The sequence below is a fragment of the Marmota marmota genome, unplaced genomic scaffold, assembly GCF_001458135.2.
Source record: "Marmota marmota marmota unplaced genomic scaffold, marMar, whole genome shotgun sequence".
NCBI lineage: Eukaryota > Metazoa > Chordata > Mammalia > Rodentia > Sciuridae > Marmota > Marmota marmota.
In genome coordinates, this window is record NW_025999968.1 from 6,610,205 (window position 1) to 6,622,383 (window position 12,179).

The 12,179-nt window shown below is 35.1% G+C and overlaps 1 protein-coding gene across 7 annotated transcripts in view; it reads right to left on the reverse strand.

Moving 5' to 3' along the window:
• Positions 1-8,093, reverse strand: part of Gtpbp8 (GTP binding protein 8 (putative)) — a 34,941-nt gene extending 26,848 nt beyond the window's left edge. For 3 of the 7 annotated variants that reach the window (XR_007347671.1, XM_048803306.1, XM_048803305.1), the window contains exons 1-5: positions 7,721-8,090; positions 5,771-5,869; positions 4,204-4,334; positions 3,009-3,108; positions 975-1,093 (exon numbers count right to left, since the gene is read on the reverse strand). Coding sequence is in view for 5 of the 7 variants with exons in the window: in XM_048803306.1 (XP_048659263.1) it covers positions 975-1,093; positions 3,009-3,108; positions 4,204-4,334; positions 5,771-5,869; positions 7,721-8,056 (785 nt within the window). In the remaining 2 variants the exon portion in view is untranslated. Of the gene's footprint in view, positions 1-974; positions 1,094-3,008; positions 3,109-4,203; positions 4,335-5,770; positions 5,870-7,720 lie in introns of all 7 variants that reach the window. The other 4 variants (XR_007347670.1, XM_048803304.1, XM_048803303.1 and 1 more) reach the window with 3 other exon arrangements.
• Positions 8,094-12,179: the final 4,086 nt, after the last annotated feature.

Genomic DNA, 12,179 nt, shown 5'->3' on the forward strand with positions numbered 1-12,179 from the left:
AGCCATGATGTGCTAATCTTATGTTTGAGTGATCTTTTTAGCTGAAGTCTCACTTCCTTCTTATTAAACAGTTAAAAGAAATAGCTGTTTTTATGACAATGCCCAGAGCTCTAAGAATTAAGATTTCTCTCCAATCTCTACAAATTTCCATTATGTATGTGGGACAGACAAAAGAACTGGATAGATAACTGAATGTAAGTCAAAAGAGAACAGCATTTTGTAGGAATGAAGGAAGAAGGGTTCTGATACGCATATTCATAATTATAATTTAAATCGGATCCAGATTGGTAGGACCTAAAAAGCCTGCTTATGGACATCTAGGTTTTATCTGGTTTCATTATTTTCTTGTAGCAACTAGCATAGTGCCTTCCACAAACAAGTCAGAGAAAGGAAACAACAGGAGTGGTGCTCTATCTCTGCCACAGTATGTTACTTATTGTACCCAAGATACACCATGAAAGTACAAACCCATGCTTTGTCATGAAACCACATCATAACATCTCAAAAATTACCAGCTCAGGAAATAACCATTCTGTCTGCTACCACTGTTTAATCTGAACTCATATGAACCATTTTTTTTCTTCCTATCTATCCTTTTTAAAGGAAAAATGTAAAAGGAAAAATTTAGTCCCTCTTAGCCTGACTGGGCTTTTTATTATAAACACAATTATTTCTCTTTGAAATTAAGAAAGAGACCTTTATTGTGGCTGTTTTTAAAAAGTCAAATTTTCATTTCTGCCATGGTCTAGAGTTGAGCTAGGCTGAGGCAGAAATAAAATGAAATGCCTTCAAGGAAGATCTGATGAGAAAGAATAAAAGGAAAAAAAAATATATAAGTACTAAAAGACTGTACCAACAAATCATGGCTAAGTACATAGTCTTTCAAATTTTAAGTGATACCTCAATTTAAGAAACACTTACTTAATATTAAAGGTTTTAAATATATAAAGTTATTAGAACAATTCAACTCTTACCTTACAGGAAACAATTGAGGAAAACATCCTTGTGTTTGAGTGTTGACAAATTTCTGGATCTGAAGTACTTGTTTTAAAAGATGTCCTTTGGAAGATTTGTCAATTTTTGTTAATACCATCTATAGGAAAATAAAATTAGAAATAAAATATTTCTTAATATGCAGTTATACATATTTTAACTACAAATTTTCAGTTACAACTAAGTGACCCATGCATATTTCTAAATCTTTCTAGACCCATTTTCTCATCTGCAAAATAAAAACAATAACCCAGAAAGAAGTTGCTCTGAAGATGAAATCTGTTAATATGTATAACATATAAAGTGCACACTATGTGTCTATGATTTAACAGTGTTATTTGTTTTTTAGCATTTTTTTAGTTGTAGATGGACACAATATCTTTGTTTTATTTATTTATTTATTTTTTTATGTGGTACTGAGGATGGAATCCAGTGCCTCATGCATGTGAGGCAAGCTCTCAACCACTGAGCTACAACCCCAGCCCTTAACAGTGTTTTAATTACACAGAGCCACCATACCATGGACTTAAGATTAATAAGAAGGATCCTGGAGCCATATTTGTAATTGCCATCAGCTGTTTCATATGATTATAATATGTCTTGTGATAAAAGATATATAAATGAATATTATTAGCTTCATTTATTAAAACTGCAAACTTAAGATCATTTTGAGTTATAAAATGGTCCAGCCTAATAAGTGATATTCTAAAAGAAAAATTTGAAATTGGGCTATTTGTAGATTTTATCTATTATAGTTACAACCCAGTTAAATGTTAGAATTTTACTTGTCCAAATACAGCTATATACTGGAGAAACATTAAAGCATGGATGCTTAAAAATCAATTAAGATGTAAAACACTGATCCATCAGGTTTTCTTGGAAGCATTTCTATAAAATTAAATTTCGTGATGAATCATTTATGCCTTTTACAAATAAAAATGCTAATGGCAAAAGGAGTGAGAATTCAGAAAAGTGTATGGTTTCTAATGACCTATGAATCAACTCAAATAGGAGTCTTTCCTCACAAAGGCAAATGTGCTGAAATACATACATGCATGGACATGTAAAAATATATATGAATATATGTGTGTGTGTATATATACATATATTCACATTTCCTCAGTTAAAGCTTAGTAAAATATGATTTTACAAACTGGTACCTATGATACAAAATTATGAAAGCTATTACTTAATAAAATCAATTTGACAATATTTAGGCATTTTTACTATGTAAGACTATCATCCTTTGATGCCTTATGAGTTATTCTGATTTACAGAATTTTCGCAAACCCCAAGATTTTCACAACCTAAAGAAGATAAAAAAAGTGGCTACTAATATGATTTGATTTAAACTCCACTGTTATATTTTAATCGTTTTCTAACACTTGGTGGAAAATAAACTAAGGTCATTAAGTTCTTCACTTTTCTTTATGAAGGAACTTTAAGAATGCTATTTTATCTGGAAATATAAGGAAATAAAATCAATATGGATTCTAGCCTGCTAATCTGTATTTTATTCTAGGTGAGATGACAGAAACAGTGTTAGTAAGATATTCCCAGAAGAAATTCTGTTTCTTTAAGGGTACAAAAATCATACTGTGTGTGCTGGAGTCTGCTATATTCTTGGAATGATTTTTAAATTCCAAAATAAGTTCACAAATTTTTCAGTTTGTACTTCTATTACATTTGGTAAGTATTATCTGCCAAGCTGCTGTTAAAGAGCTATTAACATGTTTTATTTCCATATTTAAAAAAAAAAAAAGGAAAAGCAAAGCACTTAGGAACACTAAATGAACAGCTTAAAACACTTTTACTTTAATTATAATTTAAAAAACTTAAAACTGAGAGAAAGAAAAATGAACAAAAGTGCCACTCTACATAAAGTGCCAACATAAAGTCACTTTCCTTTGTATTTTGAGAGGGAAAGACCTATTCATTCATTTAAATGTTTGCACACATATATAGCCAAACAGTGATGTTTCTAACTGCAAACATGAGTCCAAAGAAAGACTTACCACATAAGGTAATGCAAATTCTTCACACATTTCTATGGCAATATTGTCTGTTTTTGTAATTCCAACGGCACTATCCACTAATAAAAATGTTCTCTTCAAACTATAAGAAAGAAGAAAAGATTAATGGCAGTATAAGATATATTCATTCATTTCTCTTCCTATCCATCCTTACTATATTAAGAAATTTCCCTTTGAGTATTTTTGATCCAAAATTTAAAAATTTGTTTAGGCAAAAGGAATTCTAAATTAATCAGGAAGTTTATCCTAATAGTTTAATAGGTCTCAAGGCTGCTTACTTTCAATAACTTAATTTGTTAAATATTAATTTATTTCAATAAGCATGTATTGAACATAAGTCTGACTGGGATTTTTGTTCTGATGAGTAAGTCCCTTCTTCTAAGACCTTAAAGTTTTTTTTTTTTTTTTTTTTTGGGGGGGGGGAGACACAAATCCAATTTTACTATACATTATAGAAATGTTTAACTTTTTAAATATTAAGACAAACAGATAAATCGAAACCAGATACATGATATATTGCATTTTCTTTTGTAAATATTTCACCTTACTTTCTATGTAAAGCTATAACACCAAGATTGGTACCAAACTTTATTTTTTAAATTGGTGGGCCTAGAGATCAAAACCAGAGCCTCTAGCATGTTCAGCAAGCACTTTACCACTGAGCTACACCCCCAGTTCTAGACAAATTTTTACATTTCAGAAATTTAATAGTTTTCTCTATATTGTGCAATTCCTGAAACAGAACTGTCATTTCACTACCAACAGAGACATGAAAGTAAAGATAACATTTTCAGAGGATAAAGCTGAGGTATTTAAAAAATAATCTGAATTTACTATAGTTTATTTAAATCTGGTAAATAACACATTAACCAATTATTTTCATTTTTAGAAATTAAGAGTTTGTTTTTTAAAAAAATGAACACTACTGAAGTATTCTAGAGTTTCAATTTAGGAAAATACTTGAAGTTAAGATTACAGACACCTACAGGCAGAAGCCAAACAAACATACCTTTTTCCTAAATATTATATCATAGAATATTATGAGAATAAAATGGACCTTCTAAATTAAGTCACTTCATAAAAGTGAAATGTTCATCATGTGCAGAATATTCCACTGATAAAAAATGTATTTGGGGATTAAATGTGTTAACTACTATAAGAAAATAAATTTCCTTACTTCCTTCGTTCTTTTAGATAGGCCTCTACCATGTCAACAAAATCTTCTGGTGCTCTATAGCCATAACCTGGCATGTCCACCACTGTAAAATACTTTCCAACTTTGAAAAAATTCATTTTCTTTGTATGACCCTGATAAATGAAAAAATAAAAGCTGACTTAAAATATGTCTTTTATGTATTTCATGTGTTGGAATGTTTTCTATTCAACTGTGTCAAACATTTATTAAAAGCCCCGTATATGATCCCCAAGGATTCTGACGATGACAGAGGAAAAGAAAACAGAAGGGAAGTGGCTGGATATAAGGTTGGCTTATACTACTTTCTCCTTCCAATTCATTGTCTTAAAATAGAATCCATATTAAGAGCTTTAGATTCTGTATAAGAAATATGGAAAAATACAGTCAAAATGTTGTTGAGTCTTGCCTATTTCACTCTCCATGGAAAACGTCAGTCTGTTCTAAATTGTGTGATTGCCATAGTCATAACAGGTTTTTGTAACATCTAGATCCAAAACCTGATAAGTTTCTTACCCCTAAATTATTGCTCTCCTATAGTTGTTTTTCATGTTTTATTATGTGAGTTTTAGTGCTCTCATTAAATCATGTACTATAATTTTAAAACTAAAATTGATGTAAAGGTAATATGTGGTTTATTTATGATTTTGTGTCCATGAGACATTTATTAATCATGAAAAGAAAAGACAATTTAGTTAACTGTTTTGATCTTAGAAAAAATATTATCAAAGGTTTTTTTTTTAATAAATGGTGATTAAACTTCCAATAGGCTTATTTGTCCATCAGAAGACGATTTTAGAATTATGTGACTTGACAAGACTGAGATTGACAATGTCAAGAATAAATTTCATCCATTGTCCTCTTACATACATACACCTCTACCTAGAAGTTATAGTTTAGCTGGTTTATATGGTAAGGCAGGGTAGGAGTGAGGATGGGAAGGTTAAGAAAGGAATCTTTAGTGATAAATCCAGAGAATCAACTACTTCAAGAAGTGAGGAACAAAAGATTAGTGAAGCCTCATGGAAAAGCTTAATGAAAGGATCAGGGAGTAGTGAGCATTGGAGTCAGTGGTTTTGCCAAGGACAAATGATATGGTAATGGGAAGTGAGGGTGATTTGAGAATATAATGTCATCTTAGATATCGATAGAGTCTGCCTCCTTAAAGAACAGAAGGAACTGGAAAATGACAGAAGGGATAAGAAGTACATGGTTTGGTCTTGGGTAAACACAATATGCGGGACAGGTGAATGTGTATGCTTCAGAGAGTGAGAAAATTAGCAAGGTATAAAAGATTACTGGAAGAAAAAAGCAACAAAACATTGAAGCTGTTTCCCCTCAAACATATATGGAACTAGATGATCATTATTTAGAAGGAAATAATACAATTCTAATAAAAGACTTTGTTAATTCTTTGGAAAATAGGGAAAAAGGAAGCTTTTGAAAAACATCTTTTCTCAAGGCACTTACCAATTATTTATCATCCAATATTTATTACTCATCTTAGTCAATTTGTGAGACAGTCTACTGGTATTTAAAAATATCAACATACCGGTTTTTTGGAGACTCTAACTTCAACTTCCGGGGCCAATGAAAATAAAGCCTTTATTAGGGACGATTTTCCAACATTGCTTCTGCCTATAAAACATACCTTACACAAGAAAAAAGAAGAGAATTGAGCACTAAGAGAACTGAGTACTAGTTTATTTATTAAATGCCACATTCCCCACAGAACCAAATTGTTCAGTTTTGTCAAGGCACATAAAAAAAATGGCTTCTATGTGGTCAAACCTCACATTCTAACACACAGCTAATATTTATGAATAATTTTAAAGTGCTAAGTACTGTAAGCATTCAACATTATTTTCTTATTTATTTTTCATAACAACCCTATGAAATGGGTAATATTATCATCCCCATTTTAGAAATGAGAAAATATAACTGGCCCCAAATTAAACAGTGAGAGTGAAGGAGCTGGGATTTGAAATCAGGGCATTTAGATCCAGAATCTGTGCCTTAAATTACACTACTCAAGAATACCAACATGTTTTTGTTGTTGTTGTTGTTGTTGTTGCTGCTGTTTTTTGGTGCTACTGGGGATCAAATCTAGGGCCTTGTGTAAAAGGCAAGCACTCTACCAACTGAACTATATCCCCAGCCCAAGAATACCTGCATGTTTTATTAAGCATTACATATTTACAAAGCTTTCTGGAGTAACCAAAAAAAAAAAAAAGTTATTTCAACAGAACTGGCTCAAAAATACAACTACATGCTTGGAAGCACATTTTCTCAAAACTACCACAGTATACTGTAACTCCATGGTATTTCAGAGTTTTTTTTTTTTTTCCTTGATCTTTTTATTTCCAATTAAGATTTTAAGGCTGGGGCTGTAGCTCAGTGGCAGAGCGCTTGTCTAGCATATGTGAGGCACTGAGTTAGACATAAAAATAAACAACAACAAAAGGCATTCTGTTCATCTACAACTACAAATTTTTTTAAAAGATTTTCTCCTCTGTAATGTGGAAAGCAACAAATATTCTTGAGAATCACCATCACTACACGTGGCTTTGCTTAAGAGTAGACACCTCCAAACAGTTCTAAATGAGGTCAGAACTGCTCCTTGGAGGACACTCTGGAAATCTTCAAGGGCATTTTTGGTTATCAGTATGACTGGGAGGCATTCAGTAGACAGAGGTCAGAGATGCCACATAGTCTACAAAACTGTTAGTCCTTCAAAATGAATGATAAGAAAAAACAATAGTATACAAAAGTCCATTAATTATAGCAGTTCTACATAATTTAGAATAAAAATTTCAGGGCAGTGTTCCATTTACATGGCAAAGGCGATCTGAACCGCCTTTCAGCAAACTCAAAACAAAATACATTATTAAATTGTAGAACAAGGAGAAAATGCACACTCCGAAATTTCACTAATGAAAGTTTAAAAGTCTCTCGTTATTGCTATCTACAGATAATAATTATTCCTGCAGATGATGAGAAATTTAGATAGGGTGAAAATTACATATTGATAAGGATCATCTCATTTATGAATCTATATCATGTCTCCTTGCTAATTTGTCTCAGCAAGCTTTTACGTTTCAATTAAAAAGGAAAAAAAAATAAAAGGACAGAATTTTCTTTTTGAACGCTTAGTTCATGTTTCAAAACCTCTTAAAGTCTTCAGTATCCGTCATCATAATAATTAAAACTATATGTGTGTGTTTTCGTCTTTATTTTTGGTGCTGGGGATTCAATTCAGAGGCCTCAAGTACACCAGGCAAGCATTCTACCACTGAGTCACATCCCCAGCAAAACTATATATACGGTTATCTAAAACATGCGCCCACACAAAACCAGAAAACCTCTCTCCTGGGTGACGAGAAACCAGTGGTGGTAACCCCCCACCCCGCAAGCCTCCTTCAAGACCTGCGGCAGGCGGTGCTCGGGTGGTCTGAGGTTTCATATCTTGGGGACCGTGAACCTGAGCAGCAGCAGCTCTCACCTCAGGTCTGGAGAGGTCCGGAGCGTGATCTAGCCGCACAGCGGAACTGATGTACTCAATACGGTTCCGGGCGGAGGAAGCGAAAACACTCTCCGCTCTCGAGATATCCTCCAGGCTAGGGTCGAAGACCCTCAGGTGAAGGTCGGGCATTGAGTCCGGAACAAGGTGCTGCTCGAGTTCCTGCAGTGGGTACACTAGCTTGGTCAGCTGCTTCTTCGGCAGCCGTAGTACCTCAGCAAAAGTCTGGGACGTGCTGTAAGCTCGGCCTTGGTGCCCCATTGCCGCCGGCATCTTAAAGAGCTGCTTCATTCCAAGCCGTAGGCAGGGCGCAGCCATTTTTCTTTCCCAGAAGCCCCGCGGCGGAGTCCTTTTCCCCGGGTCTGGGCAGCGCGTGCGTGAAGGCCGCTGCCGCGGCGCCTGCTGGGAATTGTAGGCTCCGCTGGCCTTTCCCGCTCCTGCGGGCAGTGAACTGTGGATCAAGCCTGCTGGGTTCCTGAAACACCCTTGCTTTAACGACTGTGCCGCGGACTAGTACCTTACTACAGGAGGGTGCTTAACGGTTTCCAGAGGTCAAAGACCTATTTTGCTACGTGGTCCTGATACGAAGGTCCTTGTCTCCATTGGCAATCCAATAAGGAGAACAATGGTTTTAGAAAAAGGAAAAGAGTTTAACTGATTTGCTAGCAAAGGAAAAACACGGAATTCCTGTCCCAGAGGCTGTGATTCTGTCAGGGGGGAACACAGAGCTTTAAAAAGAGGGGTGGGATCCAAATATTGTCAGTAGATTAGTGCTCATCGGAGTTCTTGAGAGAGCCGTTGCTTCAGTTCCCGGGTTTGGAGTTCTTTAGTATTGCCGGCCTGACACTTGGGGTAGAGAAGAATATGATAGGTTACCCTTGGACAGGAAAAATGTTAGTCTTGTTCCCGCCTGCCACTCTGCTCTTTGGGATGGGGAGGGGCAAGAAGAAAAAGGAAATAAGAAAAACAAGTCAGTTTTAAGGTAAGCCTTATGAAGTGAAGCAGCAAGGTTTACTCGGGCATAAACTGGACCCTGGTTACAGTCCTTGGTTCTCAAGTGAGGGCGTAATGCGGAGTGAGACTCTGGTGGATTCCAAAGCCCTTTTATTTTCACAGTTTTGTTGTTGTTTAAGGAACAGTTGACCATTGTCATACATTCGCATAACTAAGAAAACACTTTTTTTTTTTTTTTTAAACAACTGGTGAGAAATGTGGTTGGAATAGCACCTCATTTTCAGGAGAGGGAGTGTTATCTCTGCTTTTCTCTAGAGGTGCAGGAAATGTCATTAAAGTTTTAGAGATTTCTTACAAAATAAATGTGAAACAATTGTTGTATGGAAGTTCCATAACAACATTTTATTTCACAAGTTTCTTCTTAAAGCAGTTTAAACTGATCAGTGGTGGAATGGGAGATAACAGGTTTCAATTTGATGAACTGACTAACTGAAAGATATTCCTGTGTAAAAACCAAAGATCTTATAAAACACCAGCAGAAAATAGCAGTGGAGTGGTAACTCACATCTCTCAGCCGTTTCCCGAGTTGTTTGGTAACTAAACAGTGCAATTCTTGAATAAACACAATACGAAAATTAATGAACAGAACCAAGGAGTTCCTGATAGCCAGAATAGCAGCTGGACTAATGTTGGCTGGCTAATTTTTTATTGATTTTTGCATTAGGCTCTAGGCCTCCCCTCTTTTTCCTAGACTCACTCCCCCATAAAACAAACAAACAACAACAACAACAACAAAAAACCCACTTTATTGTGTACATCCAGAAACCTGGGATCCATATACTGCTTTAAAATGCCTTCTAAAAAAAAAACGTTGGAGCATCAGTTTTGGAAATCAACCAGAGAATAAAGGACGTTTGGCAATTCTCAGAACTGTTTTGGGGGCATTCAGGGATTAATAGATGTCATGGTACTCATTTTGTAATCTTTCATGGGTCTGAATCCTAAGTCATTTTGGAATTCACTTGATAGGACAAATCATTTTGAAATCATTTGGCAGGACAGTTTTTGCAACTTAGGACAATCTTTACAAACTAAATCACCATGCAAAGGTTGGCAAATCAAATAATCCACTGGAAATAAATACGACTAGGAAAATAACTTGGAAATTTATTTAATCATCTTTTCCCCTCTTTCACTCCATTCTTTTAAGGCATATAAAACTTCAGAAAGATAGTTTACATGATATGTTTTGTTGGGCACATGTGATCAAACTCTTCCTTAATTTCCATTGTAGGTGAAAGATGAAACATGGATAGCAGCAAGACCTACTAGTGAGGGGAAAGGCCTAGAATTTGGAGGGATTGCGAGAACTAACTCCATTTTACAGCTGCAATGGAAATCATAGAGAATACAGAGTATTCTCAGAGTCCAGGAAAATCAAGCCAAAATCAGCATCAAAGGGAATCAAGTCTGGTGAATGGGATGTTGCAGTAGGACTCTGAGTTCTGGCGATACTCTGATCCTATTGTTGGAAGCATCCTGGTTCCTGGTGGTCTGTGCTTATAAAGTAGGACTTTAGTCAAGAACTGTAGAGTGGGAGTCAGAATCTAGCCTCCTAGATCAGGGCTTGGTCTTGGGTAGGATTCAGAATAAGGTTTAATCCTGGAGCTGAAGGGAGGAATACAGATTAAAAAACTATGCTGTTTTTAAATATACACACCTCCAACTTATAATATCCCAAACAGGAATCCTGATATTCTCTCATTCTCTCCTGAACTGGTCTTTTTGTAGTCATTCTTATCACAATAATTGGTAATCACAGTCTCCCAAAGGACACAGCCAAACAACTTGGGAACAAAATTTTTGATTTTTTTCCCACTTAAGCTCTACATTCAATCTGTTAGCAATTCTGTTTTTACTTTCAAAATGTATCCTGAATTTGATACTTTTTGATACATCCCATTGCTACCATCCTTTTTTTTAATTTTTATTTTTTATTTATAACAGCAGAATGTATTACAATTCTTTTTACATATATATAGAGCACAATTTTTCATATCTCTGGTTGTATATATAGTATATTCACACCAATTCATGTCTTCATACATGTACTTTGGATAATAATGATCATCATCCTGATGCAAGCTCCCATTATTTCCTGCCTAGTTTATTGCAAGAGCCTCTGAACTGATCACCCATCTTTGCCCTTTGCCCCCTTCAGTATATTCCCAGTACATCAGTAATCATTATTTTGTCAAAATGTAAGCTAAAATCCCCCATATCTTCTTTTCTCACTCAAAGGAAGGCCAAAGTTCTTACACTAACCTAAAAGGCCTGCATGGTTTTCTTTTCCTGTTCCCACTTTTATTCATCTGACTTCATCTATTATTATTGTCCCTCTTCTCTACTCTATGCAAGGCACACTGTTATCCTTGCTGTTTTCAAACAAGCTATACACACTCCTATTCTTAACTCCTCACACTTCTGCCAAGAATGCTTTCCTAGTTAATCACACGGCTTATTCCTTTCCATTTAGGTTTCATTTATGGTCCTTCTCAGAATAACTGCCTTCTATTTTGAGAACTGAGGAGGCAGTTCACCACAAAGTTACCCCATTTTTAAAAATCTATGATGAGTTGGACAGACCTTACATACCTTAACCCATAGCTCATGAGTCAAGTTTTATCACTAAAATTAATCTTACCTAAATGCCATAGTTAAACTCTTGTCAGATTGAGCTACCAAGAATAGGAGGAAGATAAAACAGTGTTGAGGTCTTACCACTAGATCAGTGCCATCTCAGTTATTCCTTTCATGATGTATACCTCTATAATGAATGGCCATTGGGTCCAGAGTGATCTCATTTTATGTCAAAGTCTCAATGGTGTCAAGCTTAGAGAATCCATCTAAGACAGGAAGAAGGTAATCATTGTAAACCTAGATAGGTGGGCAGAATCTTGGACATGAGAGAGCCATCATGCAAAGTATACACATAGGTTAACTCTCATTCTAGCCTAATCATGCTTGGAATACCCAGACAGAATCAAGAGCAGAAGTAAGGGCAGCGACACTAGGAAAACTTACTGCTAGATATAGAGAGAAGTAATGGATTAAGTCTTGGCATTTGATTTACACAAGACTTTTTCCTACCATCACTTTTTCACATGTTTTAACAATAATTAATATTGAATGCATGCTATATACCAGCTTTGATCTGGGCACTGGGGCTTAAACATGGGATTTACCTGTTCATGTTGAAATTGGGACCTCAAACTCTTGTAGAAAGAAGAAAATATTGGAGAAAGGAAGAAGGAAGAGGCATTATGTAAAGGACACTGACACATGAAAATCTTCCATATATAATTTAAATTGCCTGGTTTGTAATAACTACTGTCTGAAAAAATGATTTAAATTTAAAATGCCTTTAATTACACTTTCCTAAGTTACACATTTCATTTAAAAAATTTATATTAAAGATTACCTACAC